Source organism: Diospyros lotus, chromosome 13 (assembly GCF_014633365.1).
Source record: "Diospyros lotus cultivar Yz01 chromosome 13, ASM1463336v1, whole genome shotgun sequence".
NCBI lineage: Eukaryota > Viridiplantae > Streptophyta > Magnoliopsida > Ericales > Ebenaceae > Diospyros > Diospyros lotus.
Genome location: NC_068350.1, coordinates 31,415,739 through 31,442,986, shown reverse-complemented (window position 1 = coordinate 31,442,986; position 27,248 = coordinate 31,415,739). Strand labels below are relative to the sequence as shown.

Genomic DNA, 27,248 nt, shown 5'->3' with positions numbered 1-27,248 from the left:
TTTAAAGATTTTCTTAAGGTCTCAGATATTATTTCACAACGGACCCCACCAGGAATGCCTCAATTGAATGGAATTTCAGAGAGAAGGAATCAGACTTTATTAGATATGGTCCAAAATATGTTAAATTGTATAGACTTACCTTTGTTTTTGTGGGGACACGCCCTTTTTACTGCAATATATATACTAAATAGAGTTCCTTCCAAGTCAGTTCCTCTAACACCACATGAGATATGGTTTGATAGAAAACCTAGTCTTAAACATGTTAAGATTTGGGGATGTACGGCTTTTGTGAAAAAGCTTAAATCAGAAAAACTTGAGACACGGTCTTTGAAGGGTAGTTTCGTAGGTTATCCTAAGGATTCCTTAGGGTATGAGTTCTACATTCTTGAACTGCAACAAATAATTGTTAGCAGAAATGCCATTTTTCTTGAAAACGAGTTTATTCAAGAAAAAGGCAATGAAAGGAAAATAGAACTTGGCGAAGGGGTTCGCCAAGCCTGAGCTATGCCATGAGACGTCCAAGTACCAATTGAGGAGTTAGGGCCGAGTGTTGCACCTCCCATTAGAAGAAGTGAGAGGATATCTCATCAACCTGAGAGATATGGTTTCCTAAATGAACAAGAGTTATTCCTTGTAGGAGACAATGATCACTCAGATGATCCTACCACTTACCAAGAGGCGATATCAGATATCGACTCAAATAAAGGGCTAGAAGCTATGAAATCTGAAATGGATTCCATGTATGAGAACCAAGTCTGGACTCTTGTAGATCCAGCAGAAGGTATAGTACCTATTGGATGTAAATGGGTCTTCAAGAAGAAGATAGGTTTAGATGGAAAGGTAGAGACCTATAAAGTAAGACTTGTGGCAAAAGGTTATCGTCAAAGGCAAGGTATTGACTATGAGGAAACCTTTTCTCCAGTCATCATGCTTAAATCCATTAGAATTTTACTAGCCATTGCTGCTCATTATGACTATGAGATTTGGCAAATGGATGTGAAGACAGCATTCTTGAATGGTTATATAGATCAGGATATGTATATGGAGCAACCTGAACGCTTCACACCTAAAGATAACGCAGGGAAGGTATGTAAGCTTAAGAGATCCATTTATGGTCTTAAGCAAACATCCAGACGTTGGAACATCCGTTTTGATGATGAAGTCAAATCGTTTGATTTCATCAAAAACATTGATGAACCATGTGTCTATAAAAAGGTTAGTGGGAGTGCAATAGCATTTTTGGTCTTATATGTTAATGATATATTACTCATTGGGAATGATATAGGATTGTTGTCAACAATAAAAGTATGGTTGTCAAGTAAGTTCTCCATGCAAGATTTGGGAGAAGCAGCCTATATTCTCGGCATACGGATCTATAGAGATAGAACCAAGAGATTGATAAGACTCTCTCAAAGTACATAGAAAAAGTGTTGAAGAGTTTCAACATGTTGGATTCCAAAAGAGGACTGCTGCCCTTTAGACATGGAATCCACCTCTCTCGTGATATGTGCCCCAGACAAGAAGAGAGAGAATGCATGTCTAGAATTCCTTATGCTTTTGCAATAGGAAGCCTAATGTATGCGATGCTATGTACTAGGCCTGATATTGCTTATGCTGTAAGTGTTACAAGCAGATATCAGTCTAATCCAAGAGAGTAACACTGGATTGCTGTTAAGAATATCCTTAAGTATTTGAAAAGAACTAAGGATTTGATCCTCACTTATGGTGAAGGAGAACTTAATGTGGAAAGTTACACAAATTCTGATTTTCAATCAGATGTTGATGATAGAAAGTCTATCTCTGGATATGTGTTTACTTGTAACGGATGAGTATTCAGTTGAAAGAGTTCCAAACAGGATACAACTGTCGATTCTACTACGGAAGCTGAGTATATTGCAGCATCGAATGCTGCAAAGGAAGTAGTCTGGGTCAAGAAGTTTGTGACAGAACTTGGAGTGGTTCCTTCTATTGAGTCTGTTGTGCCCTTGTTTTGCGACAACAATGGAGCCATAGTGCAAGCTAAGGAACCGAGGTCTCACCAAAAGTCCAAACATATTGAAAGACGCTTCCATCTCATTAGAGAGATCGTTGGTAGAGGAGAAGTTAATGTGCAGAGAATAGATACATCAGAGAATGCAGTAGATTCACTAACTAAGGCCATGAACTAGAAGCAACTAGATTTCCATCTAAACAGGTGGGGTATGAGATACCACGTAGAATGATCTTAGTGCTAGTGGAAGATTGTTAGATATGAGCCTTAAAAGACCAATTCTAGTGACACAAAGGGACTCGATCTTGTAATTCTTTAAATATTATTTAAATGGCAAGTTTATGTTTTATTTAAATTGCAATATGGTTTAAATTATAAAACATACATCCATTAGTATAATAAGGAGTGGATACCATTCTTAAGTGTTAAGAATACGAGTTACGAATAATCCACAGTTCGTTATACTATAAACATGTTCCTGGCCGTAGAATTCCTAATCTGGATAATAGCAACTCGTAAAGGCTAGCACATCGTCTTCTTTCTTATTCAGTATGAGATACTGAAAGATAAGGTTAGTGAGTCTCATGCCATTCTGTATGAGATATAGAAGGAAGATGAGTGGGTGCTCGTTACAAGAATGAGTTCATTGAACGAGAATGTTAACATTAAATCACATGGGTTATTTCTCACGGGTCAATGATTTAATGTTAGCTGCGATTTTGCAACTAGTCCTTAGATCTGAGATGACATGGATATCTGTGTATTGGTAGATTAGGATATCAGCGATATTATGTGGTTGTTCTAATCAAGAATAATCATACGTATCTATGTGTCTGATTCAGTGATACATGAGGTATCTGTGCATCAGACATGAAATCTATCACCTCGAGATTTATGAGGAAGATATCCTATGCATCCAGTAATCACTTGACGATAAATCCTTGGCCGAGGTAATATGACGATGGAATTTGTTCCATACGGGTTGTGTCATAATTAGTCAAGATTGATTTTGGATTTGGTCATATGACGAGATTAAGAGATTCGACCTATTGACCATGATCTCATATCTTGTCGGGATATAGGATGATAGAGGGACCGTATTGCATGGTAACTTAGTAAAAGGTTCACAATACCCGTTTCACAATAAATTGGGTAATCATGACATATTGCTAGATGTCACTCGTGATTTACAAGAATTAACTGTTGATTATTCTTGTTGCCAATTTATTTGTGAACCCAGAAAGTCCCACCCAAAAAGAAATCACTTTCAAAGAGAAAATAGATAAATTAGTAATTTTATATTTACTAATAATAGTGCATTTATTTATAGGATAAATAAGAATAATTAAATAATTATATTATGAATATAATTGTTTAATCATTAATTGGGTTGGGCATTTTGCTAGCACTATTGGATTCAAGTTAACTTAAATGATTTGGGCTTGGTCCAATTGCATTAAATGGAATGGGCTTGGGAAGCCTAACCCATTTAATGTATATATATAAGCTCTCCATCTCTTCATTTTCTTCACTTGATGTCTTCTTGAATCACTTGAAGGTTGAGAGAGTTTTGAAGAAGTGTTCATGAATCCAAAAAGGTAAGTTAGAAATTTTTGTGAAAAATTTCTTTACTTGTCATTCTCTTTGAAATTCTTGGATAGAAGTGATTTCGGGTGGACCGACTTGACATCCTACACTTGGAGGATTAAATGGCGAGAAATCTAACGGTGAAATCGGATTTCATCAAAGAGGTAACATTTCGTTTTGTTTCCAATTTTATTAAACCATAATTTCTGAAAAACGGGATACCTGAAAACTAAATTTAATTTCCGCTGCGCATATGATAAGATCTTTGTAATCCTAACAGTCTAGGGAGTTCGAAAGTTGGTTTCGAGAAAATATGTAATAAATTACCAAATCGATGGCAGGGAATGCCGTGGGACTTGGATCTCTAGGAAATAGGGCATGGAATTGGCAAGCGTCTTGAGGAGAGGCTAATGATGCTGAAAGTAATCAGATCAGGAATCTTTTCTATGCAAGCTAGAATTGTTGACAAAGTTGAATGTTCGCAAGGGACATCTGAGAAGTCAACGGGACCCTAAGTGTGGTCCGATTTTGCAAATGGGACAACATTGAAGCGTTTTCAGTAGGAATAGAGGTCTTGTGTGGGCACAAAGACAGAATTGATTTTTATCGAATAATGTCAGTTATTAATTTTTGGAGAAATCAAGTCTTGGGGTGGCTTGATGGTAATTTGTTCTTCCCTAAAATGGAGAATTAATGAGGAATAATGGATGGCTAAGATGGAGGATTGGAAGCCAAGATTAGTGTCTAAAAGTGACACTTGACAAACTCTTGTATTTATGAGAGGCATGATTGTGTTGGAATAAATAAAATCCAATTGAAAATGGAAATTAGTCTCTTGAAAAGTGGAGATTATTTAAATTAGAAAATGTTGAAAATGGTCTTTCAAAGGCTATTCTTTAAATTAGTCAAGAATTAATTAATTGAGAAATTGGATATTTTATAGGAAAGTGAGACTTGATCCAAGGGTGGAGATTAAGTCTTGAAATTATAAAAGATCCAAGAGTAGAGATTTGAGTCTTCAAATGAGCATGGATTGCCAAATGGGTTTAGTAATCCAAAGGAAGAATGAGGTGGATGGTGGAGATTTAATCTCCAAATAAATCTATGGATGAGATTTAATCTTCTGTAAGCACATGGATTGTGTTTCTTTTTAGGGTGGAGATTGAGTCTTGGAAAAGACAAAAGAATCCAATGGTGGAGATTAAATGCCACATAATGGAGTGGATTGTGTTTGTTTGTGTGGATGAGATTTAATCTCAAAAAGTAAATCCAATGGCTAGGATTGGATCTTGGATTTGAGAGATATAAAAAGGAAAATGGAAGAGAGAAATTGAAAGAAGTCTTCCAATATGAAGGAGAGAAAGGAGAAGGAGAAAGAAAAGGAAAGAAGAAAAGGAAAGAGAGGAAGAAAGGAAGCAAGGTAAGTCTTCATGCTTCTCTTCACCTTTTAGCCTTTTGAGTCTAAGGAGTGTAACATTTTTAAGAATTTCTCATTAGGTGGGGAGAAGGATTTTGGTAAGGATCTTTCTTTGAAGCAAAAGCTTGGAAGCTTTTAAAAGATTAAGGTACGAGATGGCCCTATGGGAGGGTGGCCTTGCATGTCTTGTAAGTGTTTCATATAAGTTTTCATGTGGTTGCAAGCATATATACATTTTGTGTGCACTAATGGACCTTTGGCCATAAGGAGAACTAGGATATTGGGAAAGGGTAGGTTATTGCCTCAACCTTGGAAGGCTGTGAGGGCAAGGAAGACTATCCATACCTTGCATGCATATTGCATTTCATGATTATTTATGTTTACATTTACTTTGCATTGCACCCTTATCGAGCTTTATAGCTCATGAGGTTTTTACCTCACCTTGTAGGTCTCTCATGTGCCAAGAGAAATGAGATTTTGCAAGCTTGGAGCTTTGGAAGCATTAAGATGGATTTGTGTATGCATCAAGAGGGTTGTGAAAGCCTTTTTTTTGGAAAAAGGGAAATTTATGATGTATATTTATTGTATTTAATTTTTGAAAAATTTGGGCTAAAAAGCCCAAAAGAAAAAAAAATGAAGGCAACAAGAGGTAGCCAGGCGCACAGCAAGTGGGTGGGGCCAAATTTTTTTAAAATTTTGAAAATTTGAGTTTATTGGGCCATTTTTGGAATAATTTTGGGCCTTGGAGGAATTTTCGAAATAAAGGGATTTTTCGGGCATTTTTGGAGAAAATACCGAATTTTTGAAAAATTAAAATATACGAGTTTTTTCCTTGAAATTGGGAAAATCGATGGGTTATTTTGGAATATTTGGCTAAGGAAAAATTTGAAAAATTTTTCAAAGAGGAGATTTAACTCGAAATTTTCTATGAATTGTTGGGGAAAGAAAATGGGTTAACGAAGTGGACCAGGCTATAATAATTCCTCTAAGAATCAAGGCTTTGGGCTATTTGTGAAGCTAAGATCAAGGCCAAAAGTAATTTTTAATGAAGGTAATTTCGAGCTTTCAAGGGGTGGTCGTAAGTCTCAAATAAATAAGTGAGATGCTAACATCGTTTTTGTGGGGTTCTGGGCAAGTCATCCTTGGCTCGTATTGAGTTCGAGCTAAAGAAGGATAATGCTCACTTAGGATTTTAGATTCTTTCCACTAGGTTTTCTCGAGTATTTTATTTCCGAATCCTTGAGTTGAGCAAAAGGAAGGGTGAAGCCTAGTGCCTACCTAGGGTGTTTCTTGTTGAAACATAGCCCATCTCTTCATTAATTGTTTGATGTGTGAGCAATCCAGTCGATTATCCACTCGTGGCATCTGTAGGTGGGAGTGAGGCGTCATATGTGGAAACGGAAAGAAGTTGATCCCTTGATTAGTGGGGATTGATTGGTCTGAATCTATCAATCCCTTGATTGGTGTTGATTTGTTTCCTATTTTAGAATAGGAATATTTTGTAAATAAGTTTCCTAATTTGTTGTATCCTTCCTCTATAAGAAGAGATGAGTCATGTATTCCCCTGTGTGTGTGGAATAGAAATCATTCTTCTCCCAATCTCCATTCTCAACTTGCATGGTATCAAAGCAGGGAAGAATTTGTCACTCTTGTCAAACACTAGGCAATGACTGCCATGCCAGCCATCAACCCTCCAATCACTCTTGTAATCGTCGTCGACCTCAAACCCGCTACTATCGGGTAAAGTGTGCACGTGCCAAGTCCAACCAACACGCTATTCAACAAATCATCAGTCCCTACCACCACCATGTCAGACGTTTCTTGCACATCCACACTAGCAACTCAGTCACAAGCCAATCTAGTCAAATTCTGAATTCCTTGAGTCCACTCTAATTCTGAATCCCATCCTGTGTAGATTACCACCATTCGACTCAATGGTGCCAATTTTTTCCGCTGGTCCCAATCAGTTTGTATGTACATCCAAGGAAGAGGAAAAATTGGTTATTTGACGGGTGCTATGAAGGCTCTAGATAGTGCAAATCCAACACAAGAAATCTGGGATGTCAAAAATTCAATGGTGATGACCTGGCTTGTGAACTCCATGGAGGAAGATATTAGCCCAAACTACATGTGCTTTGCTACATCTAAAGAGCTTTGGGACAAAGTCAATGCAATGTACTCCGATCTAGGTAATCAATCCCAAATATACAAACTCACTCTGAAGCTTGGTGAAATTCGACAAGGGAGTGACACTGTCACCAAATATTTTAACTCTCTGAAGTGTATCTGGCAAGACCCAGACCTCTTCAATAATTATGAATGGAAGAATCCTGATGACTACAAACATAACCATAAAACTATTGAGGCTAATTAAGTATTCAAATTCCTTGCTAGCCTCAATGTTGAATTTGATGAGATTTGAGGTAAGATCATTGGAAGGGATCCTCTCCCTTTAATTAATGAAGCTTTTTTAGAGGTTCGATGCAAGGAAAGCTAGAGATTAGTCATGCTCGATAAGAAGAGTAGTGGCACAGGTGGTCTAAACAAGAAGTCTACACCGGTTGCTACTAAAGCTAATGCTGGTAGACGAAATATTCCTGATTAGCGAAAGGCGGATGAAAAATCCCGTGTTCGGTGTGACCACTACGACAAACTACGCCACACTTAAGAACCTTGCTAGTTAATCCATGGAAAACCATGAAATTGGAAGCTGAAACAAAAATAGCCACATCCTACTACCAATGAAGCCAAATCCGGTACCTTCAACAAAGAGCAGTTCGATCAAGCCTTGAAATTGCTAAAGTCTAATCCGTCACTTGGTAGACCTAATTATTCATTGGCCCATTTAGGTAGAAATCCTTTAGCCTTATTTAGTTCTTTAAAATCAGCTCCATGGATCATTGATTATGGGGCATCTGATCATATGACAAGTTTTTCCAATCTATTCGATTCATATATTCCTTGTTCTAGTAGTGAAAAAATAAGAATAGCAGATGGTACTTTTTCACATATTGCAGGTAAAGGTCTCATTAAAACTTCTGGAAGTATTGATCTTAAATCAGTACTTCATGCTCCTAAACTCACTTGTAATCTTTTGTCTGTCAATAAACTCTCAAAAGTTTCTAACTACCGTATTACCTTCTATGATTCTTATTGCACATTTCAAGACCAAAACTCGGGGAAGACAATTGGTAGTGCTAGAGAGATACTATTTTGATAAGGATTTCTTCAGTAATAAAATGCTCAAGGATTGATTGGTACTAGTTCAATTTATGTTTCTAATCACTTAATGTAATGGCATTATATGCTAGGACATCATAGTTTTCCTTATTTAAGAAATTTGTTTCCTAAATTGTTTAAAGGAGAGGATTATTCTATGTTCCAATGTGAAAGTTGTCATTTGTCTAAAGACCATAGTGTTAAATTTGTTTCAAAACCTTATAGCCCTTTAGAACCATTTTATTTGATTCATAGTGATGTTTGGGGACTCTCAAAGGTTGCCACTTTATCTGGTAAAAGATGGTTTGTAACTTTTATTAATGATCATACTAGACTATGTTGGGCTTAACAGGAAATCCAACATGGGAAGACTTTTCAAAGATTTTCTTTGCATGAGCAAAGCCCAATTTAACACAAAAATTTGTATTCTTTGATCTAATAATGGAACAGAGTATTTTAATGAATGTTTACGAGAATTTTTGAAAGAAAAAGGTATTTTACAAAGAAAAAAGTATTTTACATCAATTAACATGTTGTGACACTCCCCCAACAAAATGGCATAGTTGAAAGAAAATATAGACATTTACTTGAGGTCGCTAGGGCTATTATATTTTCTATGAATGTCCCAAAGTAGCTCTAAGGAGGTGTTGTTTTAACTACTTCCTTTCTAATCAATAGACTACCAACTCGTGTCTTAAACTTTGAAACACCTTTGAATTCTCTAAAAAGGATTTCCCCATGTGCCAGTTGTACTTTGAGATACCTTTCAAAGTTTTTGGTTGCACTTGCTTTGTTTACATTCCACAAATCTCTCAATCCAAATTGGATCCAAAGGTTGGAAAATGTGTTTTTGTTGGATACGCTCCAAATAAAAAAGGGTACAAGTGTTTTAACCCTTTGACCAAGAAAAATCACATAAGCATGGATGTGTTTTTCATAGAGAATCAACCCTATTTTTACCAAAAATCATCTTTAGGGGCAGATGAAAATAAATTTTTGCAAATTCTTGAACCTCTACCTAACATGATTGACTCCCTAATTCACTTTGATAAACAACCCAAGGAAATTGGTGTAAAAAATAATGAAGAACATGATTTGTTTAGTCCATAGGTGCCAAGCATGATAGAGTTGGAACCAAGGGGAGAATTACTACAAACAAATTAAAGCAATGTAAAACTTGAGCTTTAATTTTATATCAAAAGAAAAAGTCAAAAAACTACTATTGATTCTATTAACAAAGGGAGATGGAGAAAATTATTTTCTCTATTTTCTATCTTAAATTGATACATGGATTCTCCTTTGGTTTTATAGAGGAAAAGAACAACATGAAAAGAAGGATAAAGGACAAAAAAGGAAAGAAGAATATGCCTAACATAAACTCTATCAATAAAATATTTGTACACTTCCCCTCAAGCTGGCTTGAAGATATCTTCCATGGCAAGCTTGCTCACTAAATTTTCAAACTGATTTTTGTGTAACCCCTTTATAAGAACATTGGCGACTTGATCAGTTATTGGAATGTAGGGCATACAAATTACCCCATTATCAATTTTCTCCTTAATAATATGCTTATCCTCGTTTACATGCTTAGTCATGTCATGGAGTACTAGATTATGGGTAATGAAAATCGCAACTTTATTATCACAGTAAACCCTAGCTAATAAAGGAGCGAAGACCCTTTAAGTTCTCTAGAAGTCCCTTTATCCACATAACCTCACAAATCCCGTAGGCAATTGAACGAAATTCAGCTTCAACACTACTTTTGGTCACCACGTTTTGTTTCTTGCTCCTCCAAGTGATCAGATTACCTCCCACGAAGATGCAGTATCCTGATGTAGATCTTCTATCAGTAACACTGCCTACCCAATCTGCGTCTATATAAGCCTCTATGTAAAGATGTCCATGTTTTTTGAAGAGCAAACATTTTTCAAGAGTTCCCTTTAGGTACGTTAGAATTCTGTAGACAACTTTAAAATATTGTGAACCTGGTGATTGCATAGATTTACTTACGACACTTACTGCAAATGCTATATCAGGATGAGTGTGGGACAGATAGATGAGTCTGCTTACAAGCCTTTGATATTTCTCAATTTCTATTACATTTTTGGCTTCAACAAGTTATAGCCTCAAATTAGGTTCGATGGGAGTTTCAACTATCTTACACTCGAGTATTCTTGTTTCAATGAGTAAATTTAGGACATACTTACGTTGGTTGATAAAGATTCCCTCCTTAGATTTGTAAACTCTATCCCAAGGAAATACTTTAGGGGTCCCAAGTCCTTGGTTTGAAACTCATGTGTTAATTTCCTCTTAAGTTCTTCAATCTCTCCACTGTCATCCCTAGTCATTATTATATCATCCACATAGATAATTAAAATAGCCTTCTTACAATCACCAAAGTGCTTGAAGAACATTGTGTGGTCCACTTGGCTCTGAGTATAACCATAGCTTTTTACCACCTTTCCAAACCTTTCAAGACATGCTCATGGAGACTGTTTTAGACCATACAAGGGTTGAGCCTAATTAAGACTTAATTAGTTTTGTTGAAGAAATAAAATAAGACTGGGCCGGGCCTTGAAGATTATCCATTATCATCTTTCTATTTATTTTTATTATTTTGCTTTGTATTATCTCGTATTATTTCTTAGATATTTCAGGGTGAGTATATGTTAAGTACTGCAATGAGCCAATAAGAGTTCTATATAAAGATGGATTAGAAAATGACTTTCCTTCATTAGTTAAAGAATTTCTAGTAGCCATAAGAGTTGCACAAGGCTTGTAATCTTGCATAGCAGCCTTTTTAAACAAATCACCAACATATTTTGTTTGAGTTAGATATATTTAGGTTTGAAGTAATGAGATTAGTTGCCCCAGAATCAACAAACTAAGCTAGATCTAAAATAGAAGGATGAGAAGCAAAGTTATCTGGTGTGTAAGGGTTAGAAGGACTACCATAGTGAGATCCTTGTATTGAACTCGTATAATTCATGTAGGCTCCATTATAATCACTAAAGGAAGCCATATAAGATCTACATTCTGACTAACTTGCCTTACCTGCTCTGCCAAATCCTTGATTAGGCATACGCTAAAAATTTATATCAAATCGACGATACCATCGATCCACAAAATGTCTTGGTTTTGCACATAACTGACAATAAACTCTCTTGTTAGATGCTTTACCGTGACCTCTTCCTCTCCTCTATTAACAAATCTACTCTCTCTCTGAGAATATCCTCCTCTATTATTATTACCAAAGCTATTATTATGTGTAGTAGGAACTGACACCACATTTACATGCATAGTAAACACAAAATCAAAATTTATAGAAAAATTAGGTGAATTCTTGACCGATAATCTTTGTTATAAGGCTCATAACCATGTCATACTCCAGATCTAGTCCATTGAGGATTGCAAATAATATATCTTTGTCATTTAAAGGTTCTCCAATGGCTGCCAAAGCATGTCCTATCATTTTAATCTTTAGTATATATTCATTGACAAAATGTGAATCCTTCTTTATAGACCTTAACTACTGTTTCAATTGGACTGATTTTGCTATTGTCTGACGAGAATACAAATTTTCTAAAGAAATCCATACCTCAACAGATGATTCATAATGAATTACCTGCACAAGCACTTCTTTATTGATGGTGGAAAAGAGCCATCCCTGTAGAAGCTGGTCTGACAGAATCTAGTTCAAATATTCTGGATTGATTGCCGCTTCTTCTCCTTTTAAATTAGGTAAAAACTTTAGCAGAGGAGATGACTTATTGAGAAACGACACAAGATCAAAAGCTCAAATTGTGACGAGAATTTTTGCTTTCCAGAAAATGTAATTTCTGGAATTGAGCTTGATTGGAATGTAATTAAAAGCTTTGGCTACCGCTGAAAATTCCGACTGAGTAGCTATTGATAAGGAGAAGGAAGATCAAGGAGGAGAAGATGAAAAGGAGCTAAGTGTGTGATTCGAGGCCACTAGGTTAGAGCAGATGACTCTAATACCATGTAAATGAAACCCTAGGGCTTAAGCAATGACAGAAACGAAATTTGAGAGAAGAAACACAAGAGAAGTAAAACCTGAATTAATGAATGTAAGACTGAATAAATTGAGAAAGAGTATATGAGCTGCTTAAATAGGCAGCTTATTACATTCGAAAGAGGCACCGCCTCATTACAGGAAGAACTAATCATAACAACAACAACAAATAACAAGTGAAAGCATAAGAGATAAAAGCAACAACAACAACCAATCATTATAACAAAGCTTTAGATGCTTCCACATAAGGGGACTCAAGAATAGCTCCTAGATTAGACGTCGCATTCTCAAAAGTCTCAGACATCTTTTCACAGATAACCAAAAAACAATGAAGGAGATTAAAGGGGATGAGATAGGCAATGAAGGCCAAATCAGCCAAGGTGATGGCGATGAAGGCCAATAAGAAACAACAAGAAGAACAAAGGACAACAATGAAGGTTGACAAGAAAATAGTAGACTATCGTAAATGGGTCAGATACCATGAAGAAATAAATGATTGTTCCATATTGACCTGATATATGGTTTACAATATATACTAGATAAGATATACGAAGAAAGAAAGAAAGACAACATGCAAAGGGAAAGAAAGAATAAAAGGAAAGAAAGAAAAAAAATAAGAAATTTCCTATTTCCTAAAACAAGAAAGGAAATCAATCTTTAACATGTTTAGGGAATGACATATTTAGGAAAGGTGATATGTAGGAAATGAGATATTTAGGAATAAATCCTAAGAAATCTCCAACAATCTTCAACAGAAATATTCGAGAAGACTAAGCCATGTCGTGCTCGATTTTCCTGATACATAACCATGAAGGCTAAGAATTGTTGCTAAAAACTACATGACTCCCCCATAACTCCCCTCTGATACCAAGCTGATAGGGCCCTGAGTTTGAGATATAGTTATGGGTCAATTTATTGTGAAATGAAAGTGTGGATTTAGGGTAGGCTTAAGTTTACTTGTTTTCCTTCCTTTATGACCTGTTGTAAACGGTGCAGGAACTTTGTACTTGAGGAAATAAACTGCTTAGTTTTCTTTCCTTCTTCATTACTTTAAATATTCATTACAATAGCAACTGCCTCCATGTTTATAGATTACATGATAGGCACACAACTGTCTCAATGTTTATTAGCATACATGAAAGGCTAGGCTTACACAACTGAAACATAACTGAAATAGACAGAAAATAAAAAAGTAAACAATTCATAAAAGCTAGGTATGCTGCATAACATGTTCAAAGTTAATCTGTGGCGCATCTATAAATCTGAACTTTAATAATGTCCCATCCACAGGTTGATTGCACATGTTCTATCAGACAAAGCAATTTAATAATGAATTATGCAATCCCTATATCATTCACTCTTGCAATCTATAAAAACTGAAGAATATGAGGAGGTCCTATTAAGTTCCGCATGCACTTTATCAAAAAGCATAAAACGCAATGGAAATGATAAATATGATATTACACGCTCATGCAAAACCTAAGTCAGTTTCTCAATCATGCAAAGAACCACCTTACATGGATTCGGTGCATGTGGACTTAAGATGCTCACACTGGAAGCAATCCATGTCTATTTACTGAATAAAAGGGAAAGCAACTAAATTCAGCAGAGTTTTACAGATATTACTTACAATTTCAGTAGTTTGGACATGTTTCCAAAAGAAGCAGGAATCTCAGCCTCATTGAAATTGTTGTTATCAAGTTGACTGCAAGAGGAAAGATAAAAATTAAGAGAAGTTAGTTCTGATATTGTAGCTCTGGTAATTTCTCCCTTTGTGGATAAAGGATGATTCACTTAGATGATAAGAGTTGTCTAAGGATATTGAAAAATCCTTGAGCCAAGCTGATCTCCTAGCACCCTTTACAGACAATGAAACATGTCACATGGAAGTGAGAATTGGATAAATCAAGTAGGCTATTAAGTCGATAAAGGAGAGAACTATCTGATTGTAAATACAGAGTATGCAATAAACCTAAAAAACTTCAATCTCAAACATAAAAATGGGGAAAAAGTACTGCCACAACAAATTTCAATCATGAGTGCAAGATGAAAAAACAAAGAGCAAAGCAGAAAGATTGAATAAAGAAGGTTATAGTGATATTTGGGCTACTTTGGTACACGATAATCGCATGGTATGGGAATGAATTAAAGGCAGACATGGAATGGAAAAATGATGTTGGAATGAAATGACAAATCAATTCTAGTGGTTATATCAAAGCCAGTTAAATGTTGGAATGTAAGGGAGATAATTTTGGAGAGAAACCCGCCGTCGTTTGCCTTCTCGTATGCCTTTCTTGTGCTTCTATTCTTTCTTCTTCTTCCTCTTCACTAACTGTTACAGCCTGGACACCCCTAAGAACCCCCCATATTCCACCACCACTGACTGCACACAAGCACACCATTCCTCAGTCACACATCACACAGGGCCTCGATGACTCATCAAAACCTATTGCGGTGCTTACCTAAGTGACAAACCCGACCCAAAACTGAGCCATCATAAAGCTTCATCCAACCTCTACCCTGCCAACCCAGTCCTCCCCAAACCTCATCAAGGATCCTGCCCCAGCCATGTGCACCACCAGCAACCCCATAGTCCCATCTCCTTTCTCCCAACTCAAATGCCCATTTCTGACAGCCCCACCACAATCCCTCTCGCATAGACAATCTGCCACAGCATCTCATTCCTTCCACTTCTCATCCTAACTGCTTCCCCTGAAGCCCAGTCCCAAACTGCCATCCCTAGAAACACACACAAACACACACAGAAAACATCTCATTTCCTGTGGAAATTGAACTTTCATTTGACAAAATGTGGGATGGTCATTCCGACAGAGGCAGTATCAAACATAGAAAAGGGAATAAATGGCTGGAATGGTCAGGCATGAATTCAAAAGTACTACATTCCAGCACATTTCATCCTATCAAACCTGAATCTTAGAAAAGAAACATACAGTATACGCAAATTTGGAATGTTAGAAAGCTCTGGTGGAAGATTTCCGCTTAAGTTGTTATTATCCAACAGCCTGTAATGTAAACACAACAAGCCCACAGTAAATCTCTATAGGAAATTCTACCACAGAATTGAAAAACATAGAGAGAGAGAGAGAGAGAGAGAGAGAGAGAGAGATCTTCTATTTAACTCACAAGTGAACAAGATTAGATAAGTTGGAAAGCTGAGGAGGAATATGACCACTGAGTGAGTTATTGTTAAAGTGGCTGCAAAAGGCACATCCGTGCAGATGAATAAAAAAGCAGGAAAATATACTCATCAAACTAGAAAAAAAAATTAGCTTTAAAAGGAACTCACATATGTTTAACCCTGTTCAAATTTGAAAACGATTCTGGTATTGGTCCTGATATCAGGTTCTCATCTATTTGGAATCTATCCAAATTAGAAAGATAACCAAGCTCACTGGGTAACGAGCCTGATAACCTATTTCCATTCAAAAGGCTGCAAGAAAAAATCGCACATATTATCAAATTAACAAAAGGCTAGGACATTGCAGTTTAGGAATGGTTTATGCAAATATTTTGTTGTAGGCAACTGTATTAGAACCAAACAATAAACTGAGGTATATTTGCATCGAACTTCTCTGTCATCATCTTGATCCAGTTTTGTCAATGCAAAGTCTGAATTGAGGATAAACTTCATTAATCTTGGATAAAAAAAAGGAAAAATCGGAATGATATATATATACACATACATATCTGTTATTGGAAGAGAATTTGAGATGGATTAGGATTGACTCTAAGGGATAATTGAGTGATAAATCAGACATATATGGAGGTTATCTGAACATGTTTTGATGCAATTGGGAAATTAGGATAAGTCAGACATTGGAAATGCAAATCAGAGGGTTGAGATAAATTAGAGTTAAGGATTGAATACAAAACCAAAAAGAAATTGAATGTGCCCTAAGAAGCATATAAATACACACTTAGAGGAGATTAAATAATCAAACTTTGAGCAATGAGAATTTGTGAGCAGCAAAGTTGCTCCATATTTGTGGATTTCCGCTACGAAGGGGTTAGCCGAGTGGTTATTCTTGCACTAGTATGCTTTGAAAATTATTCCCATGCATGTTGAAAATTATTTTGACATAACAAATGCTCTCAATTTTGTTAGTTGATATATATGCCCAAACTTATGATTTAGAAACAAATTGAGAATGGGGATTTATAAAATCGTTTTGAAAAGTTTTGTAATGGTGTTGGCATGTGAAAATAAATTGTTTTGGAACCATTGGGGAAGTGACTTGGCAACTGAAATTTGGCTACCTACACGGTGCAATGGGCATTTTAATTTTTCAACAAGGGGAGATGATCTGATAAATTTTGGACACAATCCACCAAGTAATTGGGGGTAGATCCCAAGGAAATTACTGGGTCTCCTTGTACGTTTTAGATCTAGGGTTATACTGCCATTGAGATATTTATTGGGAATTGAATTGATTATTGAAGATTATGGTTCCCTTGGTTAATTGATGTTTATACATCATGGAAAATTGTCAGGTACACCACTTGATGTGATTTTTATTGGTGATACGTGTTATTGCATGGGGAATATTGGCGAATATTTGAAACTGAAATCTAACTTTATTGTATATGTATGAAATCTTTTATTTTGGATATTGGTCTATTATGTGTTCCTTTTCATGATTTAAAATTCATATTTTTATTGGAACAGGTAAAAGAGGACCTATTCTTTAAGGATAAAATCCCACTAGTTTCTGTAAATGGGTATTATAACAACTTCTATCCCTATTTTTTAGCTTTTTGATGTTGGGAAAAAGACTTTAAATATGAAAGCTTTTCTTTTAGAAAAAAACACTACCGATCACTCCTATTCTTCTCTATTTCTCTACAGAAATTTCTTTCTATCTCTTTTGACATTCAAAATCATTCTTATCTGATTTTTGACTATGAGCATTCTTGGGAGATCATCTAGTTTGAGGATTCTCTTAGTTGCACAACAAGAGGACTGTCATATCTTGGGAGAAGAACATAAATCAATATTCTTGGTACAGCAGGGGCATTTCTTATCTAAGGATAATGATTCAATGTGCTTCAATCCACAGGTTATTCTAAACCTTTGTCATTTATTAAATTTTTGCCTTTTGTCGTTTTGACCTTTGTCTTTTATTGAATTATTGCCTTTTGTTGTTTTGTTGTTTCCTACTACAGTATTGAATTCTTTGGTTTTGTCATAAGTATAATCTACTTTTCAACATTCTTAGAGAAGAAAATTTTTGTTTCGGTAACTTAGAATGAAACTTATTAATTCTTTGTTTGGCAAAGCTTAAAAGTTTATTGGAAAAAATTTCCCCCGCTGGCAACAACAAATGAAATTTTAGCTTACTGAACTAGGTTTATTTTCTGTAATATTAAATGGTTCTAAAAAGAACAAGTCTGGTACTAGTTCTGATAAAATAGTTGCTATTGTTTCTAATGCTAGTGTAATACCCGAGAATTTCTAAAGACTCAAGGGTAATTTACCTTGGGGCAAAAAGAGAATTTGCAGATAAATTGAGGATATAGGATAATTTCTTACCGCTATGAATGACCAAATCAACTATAGGGAGTGCCCTGAAGCCGACATGCCAAAGGAAAATGATGTGGCATTAACGAGCATCCCGAGATAGGATTTATGGTATTGAAAGAAATCATATCAGGAACGGTTTCTAGTACAGCTAAAATAAAACTGCTATTTAAGCTGTAAAATCGAATTATTGTAAGGGACTTTCGAGAAGTCAACGGAAGCCTGAGAGGGCTTTGGTTTTTCGTATGGAACAACCCTTCAGTAGTTTCGGGATGAAACGATAGCTCGATGAGGACACTGGGGCGGAAATCGTCCTTATTGAGTAAGTCTTAAGTTATTAATTTTGCGTTTTCGATATTATAAGGCAAATTAATTTGAGGTTTAAGGATGTAATTGCAATTAGAGATTTACCCAAGTGAAATTAAGATGAAAATTGGGGTTTAATTTGTAATTTCCTTTAAGATTATAGTGTAATATATAGTTATATAAATATATATATATATATACATGTGTGCGTGTGTGCTGGTGGAAGCTGCCGAGAAGCTTCATGGCTGAATTGCTTGGAGTAGTGGCTAAGTTTTTATGCAAATGGGAGTAAGGAGTGGTGGCCAAGACTCTTGAGTTAGTGGGATCTCTATAAATATGGGTCATTTGAGAGCAAAATGGGAAATGGAAGGAAAGAAGAAATGAAGCAAAGCAATGGCTGAATGATAGGGAGAAGCTGGGAACCAAAGCTGGAGGTTGGAGGCTGCCACAAAGGTTGTTGGAAGCAGCCAAAGCTAGCTGTAATGGGCGGACAACAACCATGGCTGCAAGCCGCAACCATGGCAACTCGAGCTCGAGACAGGGTAGCAGTAGGTGTGCAAGGCAGCTCGGCTAGCAGTGCATGCGTGCGTGCGAGGTGGATGCAGAGCTCGGTGGAGGTCTTAGAGGCGCTCGGAAGCAGCGAAGATGGCCGGAGGCGCGGCTATGGCAACTGCATTGCAGTAGCTGGCCAACAACATAGCCAGGGTCGAGGGCAGTATGGCGGCCACCGACAAGGCCGGGGGAGGCTTGCGAGGGCAGCCGCGGTGGCGGCCGCATGGCCTTGTGCACTATTCGCATGCACTTGAGAAAACAGAGAAGGAGGAGGAAAAAGGAAGGAGAAGGAGAAAAAGAAAAGAAAAAGGACAAAAGAAAAGGAAAATGGAGGGAAAATGAAAAAATAGGAAGAAAATTGGGAAAAATTAGCAAAAAGCTTCCAAAAAATCCCAGAAAATTCTAAGGATTAATTTAAGGCTAGAGGAGCATGCCAAAACCAGAGAATCATTCAAATGCGCATTTTGAGGCTTAGCAAGCATTACGAGGCGCAAATCGACTTTTCGAATAAGGTGAGTGGTTTGATTCCATTCTTACCCATTGTCTTGAAAATGGTTTGGTGTGTGTGTAGTGGGTTCAGGTGAACGGTTCTACCCTCATGAGCTTAAGTTGCATGTGTTTGAACCAGTTCCAGCGAGCGGTTATACCCTCTGGAATTTGAGTTATATCGTGTAGACGTTTTATTTAAGTACTTGTGGTATCGTATACATATTGAACATGTGTTATATTGCATCAACTGTTTTTACTTATAAAAGAGTCGGTGCATGGCGTGTGATTTTCATATCATCGAGGTATCGATTTTTGTGTTGTTGTTGTGTTCGTGGGGGACGGGATGGGGTCTTCTTGAGAATGGGGCAAGGTTAATGCCAGTGATCGGGTGACATGATAGGGCACTCGGGGATTAAGTATGTCACGGAAAGGTCAACCCCAAAGGTGTGTGGAATGGATTTTCCACGGGAGGTTGAGGATGTCAGGGAGATTTCTCAAGTTAGACTTGTTGCATGTTGTCGTTGTCTGTATATGCCATGCTCGTAATCATTCATGCATTCAGTAAATTGTATTATGCCATCACTTAGATGTTTTATCATCTAATATGAGTTATGCCCCTGGAACATTCAACGTTCCAACCAGGGACTGCTGCGAAGGCAAGGACGTGGCCAGTTGAGGGCCGACGGTGTTTAGTGTGATAGTATTGTTGTTATTTTGTAACGTTGTACTATTTATTTTGGTATGGAAACACTATGCATGAACCTTGTGGTAGGCCACGGTATTTTGATGTTATTATATCCGTTGCGTAATAGTATGACTCGTTTAGTTTAAGACTATTGATCTTGTTAGTTAAACGGGCAAGACTGGGTTTTTAGGATCTTGTGTGCATGTGAAGATTGTTCTTGGAATCAACACGGGTGCCGGCCTGTGTGTGCATATGAAGATTGTTCTTGATGCACCACGTGTGATGAACTTGGAAAAAAAAAAAAGATTCTCGAGAATTCCCTTATAGTGACACGCCTGGTGAGGCGGGGTGTTACAACTAGTGTCCCTCCTGCATCTGATTCTAGTGATAAAGATATTTTATGCCATGGTAGAATCTTGAGTGCTCTTCCAGATAATATATATCATATTTTTCTCAATATTAAAGCTGTTATTTAATTGTGGGAAGCACTAGAATATAACTACAGTACTAAAGAAAAAGGGTTAAAAAGGTATTCTATTGAAAGATGCTTGATTTTAATATGATTGATAAATCAATTTTTAACAAAATTCATGAGTTTGAAGATCTAGTTCTTAACATTAGAATGAAAGGTATTGAAATAAATTGTTCTTCTTACATCTCTCATAAAAAAATTGCCACTCTCTTAGTCTGACTTTACTAGAAGTTTGTGTTAACAATAAAAGATCAGATCTTGTCCTTATTCTCGGACAAGATCAAATCAGTGATTGATTGATATCAATTTAATATGTTTCCTAAAATAGAATGTATCTTCTAGATTTACCGATGTATCTTTATGTTATTAGTTGTACCTTTCGAGTAGTTGTTGTATTCCAAATTTGTATAAGTTGCCAAAGGTATATTTGGAAACATTATTATTAGAAACTTCCTAATCTAGGAAGGAAGTTTTTCATATATTTGACTCAACCCGTCAAAGGTAAATAAGATTGATAGAAAACCTTTATTTCCCACATCTTTCTTGACATGGTATTAGAGCCATAGGATCTTAGTCACTGTTTTTCCGTCGTGTGACTACCATAGCCGTCTTTTCTTCAATCTTCTTTACAAGTTGACATGTCTACCACCCCAAACCCCATACTAGACTCAATGGATTCCAGCAATATGGAAGAAAATCCGTTTGCTGGGACTAACAATGGAGGCTCAGGAGAAGAATTGCAAAACCTTCAAGCGACTTACCGATTGAATGGTAAGAACTACTTGAAGTGGTCTCAACTGATCTGCACCTTTCTAAAGGGAAAGGGAAAGGGAAAGCTCATCTATTTATTAGGTACTGGTCCTAAGGAAGGGGATCCATTATTTACAATGTGGGATGAATAAGACTCTTTGGTAATGTCCTGGCTTTGGAACTCCATGGTTCTAGAAATTAACGATACAGTTATGTTCTTGACAACAACTAAGGACATTTAGGACGCAATAAAGCTTACTTATTCCAAGGTTTGTGATGTAGCCTAGATCTATGAGATAAGGACTAAAGTGGTAGCAACCTAGCAAGGTACAAAGTCTATTACAGAGCATGCAAACCTATTACAGACTCTATGGCAAGAGTTAGATCACTACCAGTGCTTGAAGATGAAGTGTAGTGAAGATGTTGCATTACATAGAAAGTTTGTAGAAAATGAGAGGACATATGACTTCCTAGTTGGTCTCAACATAAAGTTTGATGCGGTAAGGGTTCAAATCCTAGGTAAGGCGGACCTTCCCTCCTTGAATGAAGTGATTTCCCTAATATGTGCAAAAGAAGGGAGAAGAGGTGTTATGCTAGAATCTTCTCCAGTGGAAAGTTATGCTCTAGTGTCCTTGAAAGCTAATGGTCAAAGTAAAAGATCTAGAGAAAAAGAAAGTTGTGGACAAAGACTCTCTATGGTGTACTTACTGTAAGAAGCCTAGGCACACTATAGAAAAGTGTTGGAAGCTTCATGGAAGACCACCCAAAGGAGGACCAATACGAAACCAAGGACAAGGTGTAATACCCCAAGTCAAAATAATTAAGTAATATATTGAAATATCCTATATTTCATGAGGTTAAGAGCTAAGTCCAAGGATTTAGAAGACAGTTTAATCATTGCAAATAGTCAAATCAATGGAAAAGAGTACCCCGAGATGTATATATCTAAGAGAAATAATAAGATATTTACAAGCATCTTGAGATGAGATTTATAACGCTGAAAGAAATTAAAATGGAGATAGTTTTTAGTACAACTAAAATACAGTTTAACAACCGAATAATTGTAAGAGACTATTGGAAAGCCAATGGATCCCTAAGGGGCTCCGGTTTTATGTAAGAATCAATTCTGAAGTGGTTATAGGACGAAACGTTAGTCTTGTGAGGTCATTGGGGACAAAACGTACTTATTGAGTAACCTTGAGTTATTAATTATGGAATATATGGAGAGAAAATAATAATCTAAATTGGTTTGAGGGAATGGGAAATTAAGACAATTAATTTTAGAGTGTTTATGAAAACATTAGTTGAGGAAATAGGAAGATATTTGGTAAATGTGGGGTGAAAGTGCTAGTGTTCAGAAGTTCTAGGGTTTAAGTGTAATTTTGGAAAATTGGTGGTCAAATCACCTTAAATATAAGTTGCACACAATATTAAATGAGGGAGCTGGTAGATGAGATGGTTGCACGCATGAAGGAGCTGGGGGAGGTTGCGGGATCAAACCCGTGGCTAAGCAAGGAAAAAAAATGCTGGGTTTTTAAAACCTAGCCAGGCTCCAAAACGAAGTCATTTTAGGGCGCCATCTGGTGTCCATGTGTGCGGTAGCATACCTATGCCATGCCACCCAGGGCCCTACGTGGCCCTGCCGCGCCTTGCGGCTGCCATCTACAGGGCAAGACGCCACCCAGCCTTCTTTGACGCCTATATAAGCCCCTTAGGGTTGGTTTTGGCCAAGGAGGTGGGGTGGAGGCAATTGGGAAAGGTTTTGGGGCATAGGTAGATTAAATTTTGTTAAGAAAGGAGCTTGAATACACTATCTAAGATTGAGGATAGGGGAAATTCGAGGTCGAGATCAGTAGAGTCAGATCCTTGTCGATCACTATTGGTATGGGGGACTTCCGACCTAGAAGATCTCTGGAGAAAATTATCTGGACATGAGTTTCAGGGTGAGTGTTCTTACTTAAAGGGTTATTTTCAAAAAATAATATGCAAATGCTTCATTTGTCATATTGTCATGTGTGATGATGCCTCATACATGTAGAAATGCATTCATGTGATGTGTTGCAATCCATATGTACCTTCTCAATATTACTTGGCATGTATTGCATGTGAAATAATGATATCGCTAACCTATCACGGATGTTGTAAGCACATCCCACCCTTGGAAGTAGAGTGGTAAAAATGATAATTAGCACGAAAGGAATGATGATGCATTTTGCACTTGCATGTCATGCATGAGATTTTATGAGATCTCACTTAGATGATTCAACATCTAACTTGGGTTATGCCCTTAGAATATTTAAACGTTCGAGATGGAGATTGTAGCAGAAGTGAGGATGAAAGAGGCATGTAATGGCACTTAGCAAAAGTGCATGATGTATTGACTATATGTATATTCAGCCTTTATTTTAAAAGTTCTGCTACTTTGAATTCTGAATGTTTTGGAAGGATGATGATGTATAACATTATTTATGGTTAAAGTTAAGGTTCGATTCTTAGCTTTCGCATTTGATGTTTATGATGATTCTCATTCGAGATAGATGAATGGAAATTTTGGGATGGATATGAGAAATGGTATGGTTTAGCATTAGTTTTGAAAAGAAGAAATTATTATCCTAGAATTGTCCTAAGTTATAACACACTTGGAAAAATGGGGTGTTACACAAGGCCAGGTATATATGACTAATAGTCACCAAAAACCTGAATCAAATCAAGGAGATGCTCTTGAGCTCAACAGAGACAAGATTGAAAGGCTGAGGAGTTTTTTAGGATCTCTAGAAAAAAAGGCAGAGAAAGGTATGTTCTCCTTGCCCTTGCAAGTACTTCTTTCTCTTCTTTTTCCCTACATGCTTCAAAAATTGTGTACCACAATTCTTGGGTCTTAGATTCTGGAGCTTCAAATCATATGACCCATTTTTCACTCTTTCATCACCTATAATCCTTGTCCTAGCTCCAAAAAGATTACATTGGCAGATGGTTCCCTAACCATTGTTGCTGGCCAAGGAGATGTTCTTCTTAATAAACATCTTATCCTAAAAAACGTCCTACATGTTCCTAAACTATTCACCAATCTCATATCTATTCAAAAACTCATTAAGGACACTAATTGCAATGTTATTTTTCATTCAAACGTCTATGAGTTGTAGGAACAAGGCAAGAAGAAGATGATTGGGCTTGTTAAGGCTAAGGCTAGATTTTACTATCTTGCAGAACTAAGTGAGCGGGACAAGAAGGAAAGTAATCCTCTCATGTCATACTTAGCCCAATCCAGTAAAGACATGTTGTGGTTACACCATTACCGACTTGGTCATCCCTCTTTTCTAACTCTTAGGGTGATGTTTCCTTAATTATTTAAAGATTTAGACATTAAGGATTTTCATTGTGTTGTGTGTGAGTTTGCAAAACACAAAAGGATATGTTTCCCTCTATCAAATAAAAGAACTAAGTTTCCTTTTACTCTAATACATAGTGATATTTGGGGCTTATCAAATGTTCCCAATATTTGTGGGGCAAGGTGGTTTGTTATTTTTGTAGATGATTGTACAAAGGCAATATGGTTATATTTGTTGAAAACAAAGTCTGAAGTTAGTAGTGTGTTCCCTATATTCTACAACATGATCAAGAATCAATTTGAAGTGGGAATAAAACGATTTAGGTCAGACAATGCTTGGGATTTCTTCAATCAATCTCTTTCTGTTTTCTTTCAACAAAATGGTATCATTCACGAGTCTTCCTGCCCTTACACTCCTCGATAGAGTGGAGTGGCCGAAAGAAAGAATAGCCACCTCCTAGCTGTTATTCAAGTTCTTTTGTTCCATCATAACATTCCTAAATAGTATTGGGGCGAAATAGCTCTAATAGCCACCTTCCTTGTCAATAGATTGCCTTAAAAAGCTCTTGGGTCTCATAGTCTGATTTAATTACTAACTAAAACACTTCCCTAATTTTCATGTGACTGGTTGTTGGAATCCCAAGGTATTCGGGTATGTAGCTTATGTTTATGTCCTTATAGTAAATAAGGAAAAATTAAACCCTCATGCTCTAAAATGTATGTTCATTGGATACTCTCCTACTTAAAAGGGATACTGGTGCTATCATCCTCCTTCAAAGAATCACTTAGTATCAGTAGATGTAACCTTTTTAGAAAATGATTCCTATTTTAGACAGTTTAACACACGAAAACATAACCTATCTTTGTCTAATAGGGATCATTCTCCTATTCTCCTTGGTCCTGATCTATCAACACTATCTCGTACTTTAAAGGATTCACTAGGTATGACATCAGAGGAGCCTACTCTAGAAACTCCTAGACCACTGCAGGTATTTTCAAGAAGGACAAGACTAGAACCTACTCCTATGCAAACCTCATCATCCACTACTTATCCTGATCCCACTATAGACAACACTAATAATTTAGCCACTTCTTCTGAACAATCACTGGGTAATTCCTTTGCTAATCCTTTAATATCTGGTGACTAAGTCTACTGAGATGACACTTGGTATTTCTAAAAGTGATCTTGATTGGCTTACTGCCCTTAGGAAGGGTACCAGAGCCTGCTCTAAACATCCCCTACATATATTTCTTTCATATTCTAAGTTGTCACCCACACAAAAGGCCTTTCTTACTAATCTTCATACGATCCCTATTCCTAAGACCTTTTCTAAAGCAATAAGGGATAAGAATTGGAAGAATGCCATGGAGGCTGAGATAGCAGCCCTAGAAAAAAACCAGACGTGGGAACTTATGCAATTGCCTAAAGGAAAACATCCAGTAGGTTGTAAGTTGGTGTATATAGTAAAGTATAAATCTGATGGATCATTGGATAGGTATAAGGCGAGGTTGGTGGCCAAGGGATATATTCAAGTGTATGGGGTAGACTACCTAGATACTTTTGCTCTGGTGGCAAAGTTGAATACAATTAGGGTTCTCCTATCTTTGGCTGCTAACCTAGGATGGCCATTACAACAATTTGATGTGAAGAATGCATTTTTGCATGGAGATCTAGAGGAAGAGGCTTACATAGAGATACCACTAGGATATGGCCCAACAACACAAGAAAAAGTAGTATGCAAATTGAGGAAGGCCTTGTATGGACTAAAACAATCCCTAAGGGACTGGTTTGGGCGATTTACAAGTGTGATGCTTAGCATGGGATATAGGCAAAGCCAAGGGGATCATACCCTATTCATTAATCACTCGGCTACAGGGGGAGTAACAATCCTTATAGTGTATGTTAATGACATCGTTGTCACTAGAAATGATGAAGAAGGCATGCGTAAGATAAATGAGTGCTTGATCAAGTAATTTGAAATTAAAGACTTGGGTAGGTTGCAATATTTTTTGGTGATAGAAGTGGCCCCTTCAAAAGAGGGAATTTTTATCTCACAATAGAAGTACATAATAGATCTCCTCAATGACACTGGATTACTTGGCTGCAAGGCAGTTGAAACTCCTATTAAACTAAATCACAAGTCAGGAGAAGCCTTGGAAGATAATATGGTTGACAAGGGATCCTACCAAAGGATGGTTGGGAAGTTAATTGATTTGGCTCATACTCGGCCAGACAAAGCATATGTAGTTAGAGTAGTTAGTCAATTTATGCACAATCCAAGGGAGACACATCTAAGGGCAGTGTATAGAATCCTCCACTACTTGAAAGGAACACCCGGGAAAGGTATTTTATTCAAGAAAGGATAAGCCATAACCATTGAGACTTATACGGATGTTGATTATGCAGGATCCATGGTGGACAGGAGGTCAACATCGGGCTATTGTACCTTGTTAGGAGGTAATTTGGTGACATGGAGAAGTAAAAAACAAAATGTAGTAGCTCGGTCAAGTGTAAAGGCTGAATTTAGTTCCATGGCCCTAGGGATGTGTGAACTACTGTGGATGAAAATATTATTAGATGATCTCAAGATTAAGTGGATAGCACCTATGAAGTTGTATTGTGATAACAAATCAACAATTAGCATTGCCCACAATCCAGTTCAACATGATAGAATAAAGCATGTTGAAGTGGACATACATTTTATAAAGAAAAAATTGGACAGCAGCTTGATTTGTACTCCTTATGTCTCTTCAAATGATCAACTAATAGATCTATTAACTAAGGGACTTCCTGTAGCCGTGTTCCATATGATGATAAGTAAGATTGGGATGCACAATATCCACCCCCAATCTTGAAGGGGAGTGTCAACAATAAAAG

The 27,248-nt window shown here is 36.9% G+C and overlaps 1 protein-coding gene across 4 annotated transcripts in view; it reads right to left on the bottom strand.

Annotated features, from left to right (window-relative positions):
- Positions 1 to 27,248, bottom strand: part of LOC127787927 (probable LRR receptor-like serine/threonine-protein kinase At1g06840) — an 89,759-nt gene that overhangs the window by 26,782 nt on the left and 35,729 nt on the right. For 2 of the 4 annotated variants that reach the window (XM_052316002.1, XM_052316004.1), the window contains exons 6-9: positions 15,557 to 15,700; positions 15,394 to 15,465; positions 15,201 to 15,272; positions 13,880 to 13,954 (exon numbers count right to left, since the gene is read on the bottom strand). In XM_052316002.1, coding sequence (XP_052171962.1) covers positions 13,880 to 13,954; positions 15,201 to 15,272; positions 15,394 to 15,465; positions 15,557 to 15,700 — 363 coding nt within the window. Of the gene's footprint in view, positions 1 to 13,879; positions 13,955 to 15,200; positions 15,273 to 15,393; positions 15,466 to 15,556; positions 15,701 to 15,805; positions 15,890 to 27,248 lie in introns of those variants that run through there. The other 2 variants (XM_052316005.1, XM_052316003.1) reach the window with 2 other exon arrangements.